General features: G+C 42.8%; 1 protein-coding gene across 8 annotated transcripts in view; it reads left to right on the top strand.

The window, feature by feature from the left end:
• The window catches only part of PRKN (parkin RBR E3 ubiquitin protein ligase), a 1,238,243-nt gene that overhangs the window by 367,634 nt on the left and 857,249 nt on the right, over nucleotides 1-13,360 (top strand). For all 8 annotated transcript variants that reach the window (XM_070377000.1, XM_070377003.1, XM_070376999.1 and 5 more), the window contains one exon: nucleotides 135-360. In XM_070377000.1, coding sequence (XP_070233101.1) covers nucleotides 135-360 — 226 coding nt within the window. The remainder of the gene's footprint in view (nucleotides 1-134; nucleotides 361-13,360) is intronic.

Below are 13,360 nucleotides of genomic sequence, written 5' to 3'. Positions count from 1 at the left end.
TTGATAATGATAAGGGCATGTCCTTTCTGGTAAGTCAGTTTTGAAACATACTGCTTTGTAGAACTGAAGACAAGCTCAGCTCCACCTGTGCTTCAATGCCTGCTCATTCTTGTGATTTTGTCTCCCTCACTCAGAGCTGTGACCTGGATCAGCAGAGCATCGTTCACATTGTGCTGAGACCGTGGAGAAAAGGCCCAGAAGGGCACAGCCCGCGGCCCGCTTGGGGGCGCTCTGACAGGGAGCCCGAGAGCCTGACTCGCGTGGACCTCAGCAGCTCGGTGCTCCCCGCGGACTCGGTGGGCCTGGCTGTTATACTGCAGGACGGCGAGGAGAGCGGCGCCTCGTCAGCCCGCAGGCCAGGTAACTGATGCCTCTCTCGGCGGCTCGGGCGGGGTTCTGCGTGCTGAAGTCTCCGCAGAGAGCAGCCTCACTGTGCGTGTGAATACATAGATCACAACACGTTCCAAATCACTGGAAGGAGGCATGACTAGAGTCCGTTGTCACTCTAAGATTTGAGGTGACGCATTTAACAAGAACTGCAAAGCAGAGCTCTCCAATTAAGAATGAACCTAAGGGATGAGAAAAGTGTCGGCCAGTAGCGATCGTCCTCTTTGGTTGTTTGGAGGTTCTGGGGGCGATGGGCTCACGGCGGCGCCTCGTGCCGGGCTCACAGTATAGGCACTGTATGTCCTGCTCACTTGTGCTTTCTCTCTTCTTGTTTATTTATTTACAATGCATTTTGACTGATTATGGTTATGATTATTATTATTATTTTTAAGTAGAAAGAGAACCTGTCAGAGGTAATTTTAGTCATTTTTCAGGTCATAAGAAAAAATGACAGTGTCAATCATATCCTTTTGTGTTTAAAGAAGTTTTCCTTGTCTCTATTGTGCAGCCTATTTCAAAAGTTTGCTTTAGCAAGAATGACAATCTCTTTATTATTTTGACAATATTCTATGTTTCCCTTCGTTTTTCCTCTCCAGTCTAAATAGTCAAAGGTGTAACAGGACTGTTTTTGAGTAGGTGACAGGAAACACGAGATAGTAACAGTCACTTTCCAGGGCAGCGGTTTATTTCCCTCCCACATGGAGCGTCTGAAGACAGCAGCAGCCCTGGGCTGGGCTGACTTTCACGGGGTCAGAGATGTCTGGAACCAGCAAAGCGGATGCCTCTTGCTAAAATTGCTAAGTAAAATTTAGTAAATATTTATAAAATCATAAATCAGATTTAAGAAAAAAAAACAAAAAAATTTCCAGGGATAAGTGAATAAGTGGAAAAAACACAGCTGTCTTTGACTAGAGGAGTGGATAAACCAAGAATTTAAGTGCATGAGTCACCGTCGTGCTGAGCCTGAGGTGGTTGTGTTGGGGTTTTCTTCCTTCCCATGTACTGGGCATCAAGGAGACTGAAAAAAACAAGTGGGGAACGAGGGGGAACGAGACCAGCCTAAACCTCTGCAACACACTTGTTGTCCAGAATGAGGAATTAATATAAATACCAGACCCAAGCTTTGGGACTTCTGAGGTTCCAAGCAGGATGTGGACCAAGGCATTTCAGAGAGGGCTCAGAGGGCGTGGCATTGACACCTCCTGAGATAATCCAGCTCTGTTGAAGGAGTCCTCATGATACACATTATAAATCAAATAAAGGATTACTTTACTTTGAGTGGAGGAGAGCATATAAGGTAAGCCAGAAGATTCGTTCCCCAGAAAATGTGAGAAAATAAAAGAACAGTTTGAAACAGAATACAAAACAGGTATGTTTAATGTTAATTAAGACATAAAATTAAAAAACAGTGAAAATCAAAACAGAAGACATAATAGAAAAAGGTAGCTATTGAATAGAATATAAATTTAACTACTAGAATTAAAAAAATAATCCTCAGCAGATTGGTGAAAAGAGCAATTTATCAATGCCGAAGAGAGAAGTAATGAATTGAAAGGTATATATGAGGGAATTTCCCACAGTGTGACACAGGTTAACATGTTTACAAAAAAAAAAAGTTCTTAGAGATGAAGAGTTTGGAATTAGATGTCCTAACATATCTGATAGGAAATCTCTTTTTTCCCCCCTTTCTTTTTTCTTTCATAAATTTTGAAAGTATGATAATACATTTACAGGAGACTTGAAAAATAAAGAACAAAGTTGCATATAGTTTCACTATGTATTACCATTATTTTTTTAAGTAGATAAATTAAGATTTTTAGTTTGAGTTTCAATATCAAACTCCCCAAAACTGATATAATGAACAGAAAAGGAGAAGGCCATAGTAGAACTGAAAATCAGTATGAACCAATTCAAAATCTTCAGATGAAAATTAAACCTTTACATGTATTACCTGAACATTAATAATAATATAAGTAGAATAATTGTCATTTGTAAGTATTCAGATACTTTAGTGTTTCCTAATATATGTGACTCTACTATCTGGTCACTGGTTATTTATCTGAAGACTTTAGAAGTTCAGTCTTATTTGTTTATTTCATTATAAAATTGCCTTCAGTCTTCTTGAGAGTATTATTTTATGATTAATAAATTTGTAATCATTGACACCTTCCACTGGTTCTCTCTGTAGATCATACTTCTAGTGAACAAAATATTCTCCTTCTATCGTGACAGGTATACTATGGAAAGTTCAGGTATACTCAGAAAATTCTTCTAGATGTCTAATAGTCTGCTTATATTTTAAGTGAAATGTATAATCATTTGAGCCAACACAATCACTCTAAGAAACTGGTATAAATTTACGCTGTACAGTACCAGTGTAAGAAGGGCCTGAAGGCTCCTGACTGTTTCTGGTGACAGACTTTTTAACCCTGACTTTCCACACAGCCCTCATATATCTGACCTCTCATTGCCCTGTTTCTCATTTGCCCACTGACCAGTGGTGCCCTGTCGGTGGCACGTGTTTTGCTGGCTAGGAATGCCCTTGGCACCGCTCGCTGGCACGCCAGTTCGCCAGCATCCTCTTGTGTTTCTTCCTGCCTCACCTCAGCTCAGGAGTGAGCTCTCCCGACACCTTTCCTGTGCTATAGGGGAGGCAAACGTTATGTTGCATGTGGTAAGGAACAGGCAGAATAAGGGGCGTTGTGCAGGTCAAATTAAGTTTTCAGCTGAAAACTTTCAACTGCATGGAGTGATCCCTTAACCTTCTGAAGTGGAATCATCTCCTTTTCAGAAGGCTCATTCCTCTCATTGTTTTCTGTTTTGCACTCTAGTTCCTTACGCGTGTCTCTATGAGGCCAGGGTCAGTTCAGTTCAGTTCAGTTGCTCAATAGTGTCCCACTCTTTGTGACCCCTTGGACTGCAGCACGCCAGGCCTCCCTGTCCATCACCAACTCCCAGAGCTTGCTCAAACTCATGTATGTCGAGTCAGTGATGTCATCCTACCATCTGATGGTCTGTCATCCCCTTTTCTCCTGCAAACTGACAAACACTAGTGAGCATGCTTGTTCAATGCTTATTCCAGAGCCAAAAGGTCCGATTCCGTTAGCCAAGAACGAGACTCAGAAATCCTAGTGCTGCCATTACTCTGAGTAGTGCTGCTGCTGCTAAGTCGCTTCAGTCGTGTCCGACTCTGTGCGACCCCATAGACTGCAGCCCACCAGGCTCCCCCGTCCCTGGGATTCTCCAGGCACGAACACTGGAGTGGGTTGCCGTTTCCTTCTCCAATGCAGGAAAGTGAAAAGTGAAAGTGAAGTCGCTCAGTCGTGTCAGACTCCTAGCGACCCCATGGACTGCAGCCTACCAGGCTCCTCCGTCCATGGGATTTTCCAGGCAAGAGTACTGGAGTGGGGTGCCCTATAGCAAATGTTTCCCCACCTTTCAACTCTGAGTCCTACCTAGAGTCTTCAACTAGGTGGGGAAAAGGTTGGGAAAGACAGGTGGACCAATCACATCAACCCATAGTAAGCAGATGAGTCTCATAATTACCAGTTTTATATGTGAAGCATCTACAGTGTATTTCCTTTGGAGTGAAAGAATAGAGAAAAGATCTCTGGTTGACAACATGTTTGAAACCTTCTGCCTTTAGAAAGAAATTTAAAAGAAATAAACTCAGTTTTCTGCGCATTTCCAGAGGGTATGAATTAGGCAAGGAAGAATTGAGGTGCCCACCAAACGTGAGAGGGCTCCAAAGGGTGGAGAATTGGGCTGCAGCTGCAAACGTCGATGCAGCAAATAAGTGCAACCTGAGCGTGTCTTTCTGGTGAGAAAGATAACTGGTCGTTCTCGCTGGTGTTTACTCAGATGAGTTGAAAACATAGGTCCACACAATCATCTGCATATGGATGTTTATAGCAGCCTTATTCACAATTGCGCAAATTTGGGAGCAACTAAGATGTTCTTATACAAGTGAGTAGATAAAATATGGAATATCAAGACAATATTGTTTAGTGCTAAAAAGAAATAAGGGTTTCCCTGATGGCTCAGATGGTAGAGAATCTTCCTGCAATGAGGAGACCTAAGTTCTGATCCCTGGATGGGGAAGGACCCCTGGAGGAGGAAATGGCAACCCACTCCAGTATTCTGGCCTAGGAAAGCCTATGGATAGAGGAGCCTGGCAGGCTACAAGCTATCAAGCCATGAAAAGACATGGAGGAGCCTTAAATGCGTATAACTAAGTGAAAGAAATCAAACTGAGAAGACTATAAAACCCATAGAATATGCAACACTAAGAGTGAACCCTAATGTAAATGTTGGAATTTGAATCATAATGATGTGTCAGTGCACGTTGATTAGTTGTAACAAATGCCCTGTTCTGGTGGGGGATGCTGAGGGTAAGGAAGCTGGTCTGTGTGGGGAAGGCGCTATATGGTAATTCTCTTTCTGATGTGCTTTTTGATCAGTTTTGCTTTGAACCTGGGCTTCCCAGGTGGTGCTCGTGGTAAAGAGTCCACCTGCCAGTGGAGGAGACACAAGAGGTGTGGGTTCAATCCCCCTGGAGCAAGACATGGCAACCTGCTCCAGAATTCTTGCCTGGAAAATTCCATGGGCCTAGGAGCCTGTCAGGCAGCAAAGAGTCGGACATACAGAGTAACTGAGCACAGCACATATAAACACAGCTCTGAACCTAAAATTGCTCTGAGAAATGAAGTCTATTAAAAATAATTTAAATTGCTTTTAAGACTTGAACCTTGGGCCCATACTATAGATACATCACGATTATTAGAAAATATGTTCTTCTTAGTAATTTTTTGCCACTGGTCGAATGTTGTACGAGATGAAAATTATTCTGAGATTGTGAATTATCAGGAGTTGCCACATACAAATCAATTAGGGAAAACTACTAATGAAATAAAGTGATAAACTTCAGACTTAATTCTCGTTTTATCCAAAACTCAAGTCTCAAATACTTGAAAATATGTATTGTACATAGCAGAGGCTGTGAATTCCGTTGTGCATCAGGCAACCTTAAATCTCCCCTGAAACAACAAAATTTTGGCAGTCATACTAGAGCAGCATAAAGTCACTATCACATCCAGTTATTACAAATACTTCATGATTCTGCCAGGTATTTGATTTTTTTCTACAACATAGAAAATTTTACTATTATATGCTGTTTCAATATTATAAATGAAAACATAAAATGATATTGCAGTGTTGTGGGAATTTTGCCAACCGGACATTTGGGGTGGGATTTTGAGGTAAGGAAAATAGTCCTGTGGTCCTTTCCCAGAAGTATGAGCACCATTCCTAAAAGCAGAATGAGGTGCTCTTTCCTTTTTATTGTACTTTATATATACAGTTAGCCCTCCACACCTCTGGGTTCCACATCTGCAGATTCAACTAACTAGGGATGAAAAATATTTAGAAATAAAAAAGTTCCATAAAGTCCCCAAAAGCAAAACTTGTATATGGTATAATCACCTAGCAACTATTTACATAGCATTTACATTGTATTTACAATGATTTACATAGTATTTACATTGTATTAGATGTTATAAGTTGGAGAAGGCAATGGCACCCCACTCCAGTACTCTTGCCTGGAGAGTCCCATGGACAGAGGAGCCTGGTGGGCTGCAGTCCATGGGGTTGCTAAGAGTCGGACACAACTGAGCGACTTCACTTTCACTTTTCACTTTCATGCATTGGAGAAGGAAATGGCAACCCACTCCAGTGTTCTTGCCTGGAAAATCCCAGTGACGGGGGAGCCTGGTGGGCTGCCGTCTATGGGGTCGCACAGAGTCAGACACGACTGAAGTGACTTAGCAGCAGCAGCAGCAGATGTTATTAAGTAATCTGTTGTTCTTGTTCAGTTGCCAAGTAGCATCCAATTCTTAGCAACCTCATGAACTGCCACACGCCAGGCTTCCGTGTCCTTCACTATCTCCCAGAGTTTTCTCAAACTCAGGTCTTGATATGTTTTAACATACATGGGAGAATAAGTGCAGGTTATATGCAAAAAGTACACCATTTTGTATAGGGGACCTGAGCATCCCCAGATTTTGATGTCTGGGGGTGTTCCTGGAACCAACACCTCATGGACACTGAGGGATGACGTACTGCCGTGTAATTAATTACTTGTTCACATTTTTGCATCAGATACAAATATGTCTCTTACACTTCCTACCTTTACTGCCTGGAGTATGGCTGGTCCTGGTCACAATTCTATCTCATCACATATGGTAGGGTTATATGGTGAATACATGCATGTAGACAGTATAGTTCGAGAAGGAAATGGCAACCCATTCCAGTATTCTTGCCTAGATAATCCCGTGGACACAGGAGCCTGGTGGCCTGCTGTCCATAGGGTCGCACACAGTCAGACACAACTGAAGCTACTTAGCATGCATGCATGCATTGGAGAAGGAAGTGTCAACCCACTCCAGTATTCTTGCCTGGACAATCCCAGGGACAGAGGAGCCTAGTAGGCTGCCGTCTATGGGGTTGCACAGAGTCGGGCACGACTGAAGTGACTTAGCAGCAGCAGCAGATAGCATGGTGTCACCTGCCATGGAGTATTCAGAGCACCTATCACAGTCTAAGCCTCAGAAGTCAATAAAGGCAAGGTTAGATCATCAAGCACTCCATACAGATCAGTATATGTGTCAACCAGTTGGTGGTGTTCAGTCTCGTTCACCTCTTTGCAATTCATGACACATTTTTTTTTTCTTTAAATACAAAAGAGATATGCAGTCCAGTAAAGCAGAGAAGGCAATGGCAACCCGCTCCAGTACTCTTGCCTGGAAAATCCCATGGACGGAGGGGCCTGGTAGGCTGCAGTCCATGGGGTTGCTAGGAGTCGGACACGACTGAGCGACTTTACTTTCACTTTTCACTTTCATGCATTGGAGAAGGAAATGGCAACCCACTCCAGTGTTCTTGCCTGGAGAATCCCAGGGACGGGGAGCCTGGTGGGCTGCTGTCTATGGGGTCGCACAGAGTCGGATACGACTGAAGTGACTTAGCAGCAGCAGCAGCAAGGCTGGATTGGAGTGCCTAGTGTCTGAGTGACAAAGAATACGCCAAAGAGAAAACCCCAGATGCTTACATGGGTGAGCCATTGACCTCAGCGTGTCTCCGTGCGGGCTGGGAGGGTTGAGCTCTCTGCCTCAAATAGGGAGGACGCCTGGAGGCCGGCCTTCTCACCCTGCACTTTCTTCCCACCAGCTGGGGCACACCTGAGTCTGTGGAAGCATTCTGGGTTAATGTTGTCCCTTTTAGAACATGAGCAGTTAGAAATGAGCCGTAGGGGAGAGTGGTGGGGAGTGGCGGTTTTGAAGTTGTGAGGTTTTGGCACGATGTGTGCTGGGACCTTGGGCCATTTTCAATTTTTCTGAAGTCCTCTCTGCAGAGTAGTAGTTTGATTAAAAGTGGGAGGAGAGTTGCACCCCGGACTCAGTGAGGACTGACGTGACTGTGTGCTCCTTTGTGCACGGCCTCTGGGGGGTGTGGGGCCCGGGGCCTCAGTGCCCCCTTTTTGCTCCTGGAGCTCCGAGGACTTTCCGAGGACACTGCCCCGTGCCAGGATGGTCAGATTTGCACTTGACAAGAGAGAGGGAGCCGAGGCAGCGAGTTTTCAGCTGGTGAGGTCTGTCTTGGGACTTACTGGAGCGTTCTAATTAATCCAGACTGTGCCAGAAATGCAGGCAGGTGGCTGGATTCGTTTTGTGTGTGTGTGTGATTTGGTTAGAAAGAAGATAAAGAAAAAATTAAAAATTAAGTGATAAAAACTGACTGCTTATAATAAACTCATTTAAAACTTACTAAATTTTGTGAAACATTTATTGAAGGTCTTGGTTTGTATGCGACTGGGAGCTTCCAAAAATTTTACACCTAATTCAGAAATGTTTGTTCCAACTAAGGAAATTAGCTTTTTATTCTGTATTAGGGAATAGCCGGTTAACAAACCATGTTGTGATAGAGTCAGGTGAACAGAGAAGGGCCTCAGCCATACATATACATGTATCCATTCTCCACCAAACCCCACTCCCATCCAGGCTGCCACATAAATAGGACAAAGTTCCCTGTGTTTTTTATAATGGAAACGGAAACCCTCAGGACAAGTAAACAAACCATCATGACCTTCTTTTTTCATTCACCCTTTAGGTGATACCATAGAATGAAGCCCAAACATACACTCTGTAAATCTATTGAATGATAATTACTTTTCCAAGTGATACTCCTGAATGTCTGTATGATCATGAAAGTTCTTCCTCAATCCCCAAAGATTAAATTGAATTTAACACCTCTGGTGTTAGAGGTGTGTTATTACACTCCGATTCGTTGACAGTTCATGCTCTGACTTCTCTGTGAAGGGCAATTAAACTAACCAGAATATTCAGTCCATCTTCAGGAAAGAATACTCTGGTAGGTTGACCTTCCCCAGGGGATCTTTCTGACCCAGGGATCGAACCTGTGTCTCCTGCATTGCAGACAGATTCTTTAGAACTGAGCCACCAGCGAAGCCATTCAGTCCATCAGTGGAGTTGTAATTTGCTTGGGAACCAAACGGTCAATTGTTTGGCTAGTGGATTAAATGAAAATCCTCAGCCTGGAAGGCTTCATGTATCCTGAGTGTTTCCCACACTGCCCGTTTCTTGGTAGTAGGCCCTTAATAAATATTTGTTGTTGCTGAAAAATACTCTAGAGAAGGGGACAGGTGTTTGCTTCCAGTCCTTGAACCGTGCGCAGTATCCCAGGGAGCAATGTCTGTGACCCAGATACGAAGCTCCGTGGCAAAGAGCCCAGGCTCTGAAGCCAGGCTGACTGAGCCCCATCCTGGATCTGCTTCCTACCAGCTCTGTGACCTTGGACAGTTTACTTTTCGCTGCTCGAAGTAGGGCCTGTGAACCAGCAGCATCAGCATCGCTTGGGAGTTTGTCAAAAAGGCAGAGAACCTCAGGCCCCATCCCAGACCTGCTGAATCGGAATCTGCCGCTTAATAAGGTCCACAGGTCAATTCCACACATTAAAGTTTGAGACATGCTGGGCCTCAGTTTCCCCATTTATAATATAGGGACTGATGAGTTACCTACCTCGTAGATTCGACCCTGGCTGGTTCATGACCAGTGCTTCCACCGGAGCCTGGCATATACTGCGCACTTAATAACTTTTAGCTGTTTTTTATTACGCTTTCCCTTTTCAGCTCACATGATCAAAAGGCCTGATATTGGCCCTGAAACTAAAATTAATCTAAATTTATAGATCCAGGGCCACCACATCAATTTATTTAAAAAAAAACAAACAAACAGAACTTAGGTCCCTCATTCCATATTTTGGAGACTTCCATATTTTGGAGACTATTCATGACTACTTTCTTTCTGCTTATTCTGCTTTTGAAGTGGGGCTTTTTATTTTCCATAGCTTATTTATTTGTGACTGTCGTCACTTCTACCACAGGATTAGGAGCAAATTAGAACAGTGAGTGTTGTAGGGTAATGAGGAATCACAAAACTCCTCTGGCTGTTCTCTTAGGCGTCTAAGCTTCGTTGCCTTTCGGCTTTCGGTCATGTACAGTGTTGTTGGGTTGTCTCCTCATGTTCCAGTAGACAATGCACTACTCCTTTTAGAATATTCCATCAGAAAATGCAAATAATTTTTGGCTCTTGACAATCTGTGTTTCATCATTGGGCACAACATAGACAGGAATGAAGTTTCAATAAGGGAAAAAAAGGAAAAGGATGATGCTGTTTTAACTTTTTTCTCTTGGGACTTGCTCAGAGGACCCCTTGGCTCCTTGCAGTATTTTGAAAGAGCAGATTAGCTGGGGATCAGTCACAGATGTGGACCACAGGGGACCCTGTAAACCTGGCCCTGACATCAGCGATGGATGAGAGCAGTATGGGGACAAATTAGTGTTGCGCTTAATGACGCTGCAGAGGTCAGGTTCTAAGTCAGCAAGTAGACGATGCACACAGACTCAGGTTTGATCAGGTGGGGCACCTGTTTCAGACCAGAGTCACGGTGTGAACCACAGCACTGGGCACCGTGTGCTGTTGATATCTCTTTTTGATATTTGCATGCGTGCGTGCTCATTTGCTCAGTCATTGCCAACTCTTTGCGACCGCATAGACTGTAGTCTGCCAAGCTCCTCTGTCCATGGGAGTTTTCAGGCAAGAATTCTGGAGAAGCTTGCCATTTCCTTCTCCAGGACATCCTCCCAATCCAGGGATCAAACCTTTGTCACTTATGTCTGCTGCATTGGCAGGCAGATTCTTTACCACTGAGCCACCTGGGAAGCCTTTTGTTGTTTTTGTGAATCTAATATGTCGATCTCTGTGCTGTGCTGTGCCTAGTCTCTCAGTTGCGTACGACTGTTTGAGACCCCATGACTGTAGCCCATCAGGTTCCTCTGTCCATGGGGATTCTCCAGGCAAGAATTCTGGACTGGGTTTTCTCGCCCTCCTCCAGGGGATCTTCCCATCCCAGGGGTAGAACCCAGGTCTCCTGCATTTCAGGCGGATTCTTTACCATCTGAGCTATCAGAGATTCCCAAGAATCCTGGAGTGGGTAGCCTCTCCCGTCTCAAGAGGATCTTCCTGACCCAGAAATTGAACCAGGATCTCCTGCATTGCAGGCAGGTTCTTTACCATCTGAGCTATCAGAGACTCCCAAGAATCTTGGAGTGGGTAGCCTCTCCCATCTCCTGGGGATCTTCCTGACCAGGATCTCCTGCATTGTAGGCGGATTCTTTACCAGCTGAGCTACCAGGGAAGCCCATGTGGAGCCTTATATGGGCCTGATAGTATTCACTTTACATAGCTTCAAGAAAAAAAGTTGTATACATTTTCATGATGTTCTGCCTTTCAAAGACTAGACACTTTTCACTAACCCACTGACAAACGAAGGCAAGCATTTTAACCTAGAAAGATGGTGTAGGCAAATGTGATTTTCCAGCCTTCGAGGATTGCTACTGTTTGCCAGGCAATTTCTTTATTGTCACAAATAGAAAGACACAGCTTAGTAAGTGATTTTCTGCCTGAAGAGTTATTTGTAAACCTGCTTGTTGCGTGGATTTCTGATGCCAATATGAAGATTTTGGTGATAAAAGCCAGCCAGAATTCTTTGATTTGTCGCTGATGGCTGTGACGACACCTTTCTTTAAAAATTGTTGAATCATTTGAAAATATTATTTTACTGCATTAACTCCCATGGTGACATGACTGAAATTTTGGTGGTGTCTCATATGTTAAACAAATAAATGCAATCTTAGGAAAAGATGGACCAAGAGTACTGGGAACTAGAATTTTTTTCTAAGGGAGCATAATACAACTTGACCATATATGAAAGTGATGAAGATTATTATGAAGTATTTAATGCTTTCATACTCCTGGCATAGCCACTGTATCTTAGATGTGTCACCTTATTCTGGTGAAGTTATAACCATAGCTCTGGTTCCTTTGCTTAATCTAATGTCTTTGTGCCAATAAGAAATATTGCACATCTTCAGTGATAGTAATTTAGGTATGCTTCATGTAGGGCACATTTCTATCACTTGCTTCATATTACCGCAAATCTTTTGTTACCTTTCATTTACAGAACAATCCAGTATTTTTCATGACTGTTATTTTTCTGTCTTATGTTTATCCTTTTCAAGGGTATCTTTTTCCTTTGGAATTCATGGCAAATCATTTTCTTGTTTGTGTGAAGAAATGTGCTCTTTTAACATAATTTACTAAATTTACAGTATACAATTAGGACCATAAACAGCGGAGTGGCTCACACAGGTTGTACAAGCCCCACTGGAAAGTAAACTTCAAGAGAGGAGATTTCATCTCTTCCATGCTGTGTGTATTCCCTAACCTGGAGCTTAGCAGGTAGTAGATGCTTAAAAATATGTTACATGAATAAAGTCAGCATTCCTTGGTTAATCTGTTGATGCACTTTGAGACTAGAGAATGTAATTCATCTGGGTCCAAGATTCTGAATTGTGGGAAGAGTATAGATTTCTGAAGCAAGATCCAGTTCTTCTGTCAGAGACAAACAGCTATCTTAATCATTGCAATCAACATTACAAGGGACTCTGACTTGAAAATCCTGTACACAAGTAGTTGAATCTTATTCCCAAGTGCTCCACCTCACGTGTGCGCACAAGTACTATGATACACCTTCTTCTATTCCACGCTGCAGTGATGTCATTTAGTGCCATCTCTAAATCACAGTATCCAACACGCTGCTTATTTTTCCCATATGTTAATATTCAAGTTACGGCAGTCTTAATGAAATGCCAAGTTTTCTTCCCCTTCATGCATTCTTGTACTGTTTCCTATTATCATTTACTTTTGTATAAATTTTTCAAAGTCGCAATAAAGAAAACCCCTCCTAGCATTTGTGTGTGTGTATGTGTGTGCGTGTAATGAAGAAATGTTTGGATGAGATTGCTGGATTAGATACCACACTGGCTAATAAACGTTCCTCTGTGAAGTTATCTAGTACACTGGACAGCAATTATGACCGTGTGAATGGGACTGTGTTTTCCGGGTACCAAACTTGTTTTCTCTGATGGCCCTGTAGGTATTGGCTATAAGTATAAAACCAGTTATCATCCCTTAATTGTGTGCTGTCATGCCATAGTGTGATGAAGTGGAAATTCTTCTCAAACAACATTCTCAGTGCATACCCTTTGTTACACAGTCAATTTGCGCAATTATATCCTGGTAAGTTGAGAACAAATTTTTATCAAACCTATGCAAATAACTGTGTTGCCATGGAAAGTAAAGAGGTTCAGGAAAGGTATTTTTTTCTGAAACTTGTGAACCAGTGAAAATCAGACACTATTCATAAATGTTTCAGTTTAGTAAACAAAGTCATAGTCTACTAAGTTAAAAGTGAGGTAAATGAAGAAGAAAAGGATCTTAATATATCAATTATAAAAGAATTGTAAAAGCAACACAAGTAACATGAACAACATGTAGCC

The sequence above is a fragment of the Bos mutus genome, chromosome 9 (assembly GCF_027580195.1).
Source record: "Bos mutus isolate GX-2022 chromosome 9, NWIPB_WYAK_1.1, whole genome shotgun sequence".
Classification (NCBI taxonomy): domain Eukaryota; kingdom Metazoa; phylum Chordata; class Mammalia; order Artiodactyla; family Bovidae; genus Bos; species Bos mutus.
Note: the sequence above shows the minus strand (reverse complement) of the source record. Positions and strands in the feature narration are given on the sequence as shown.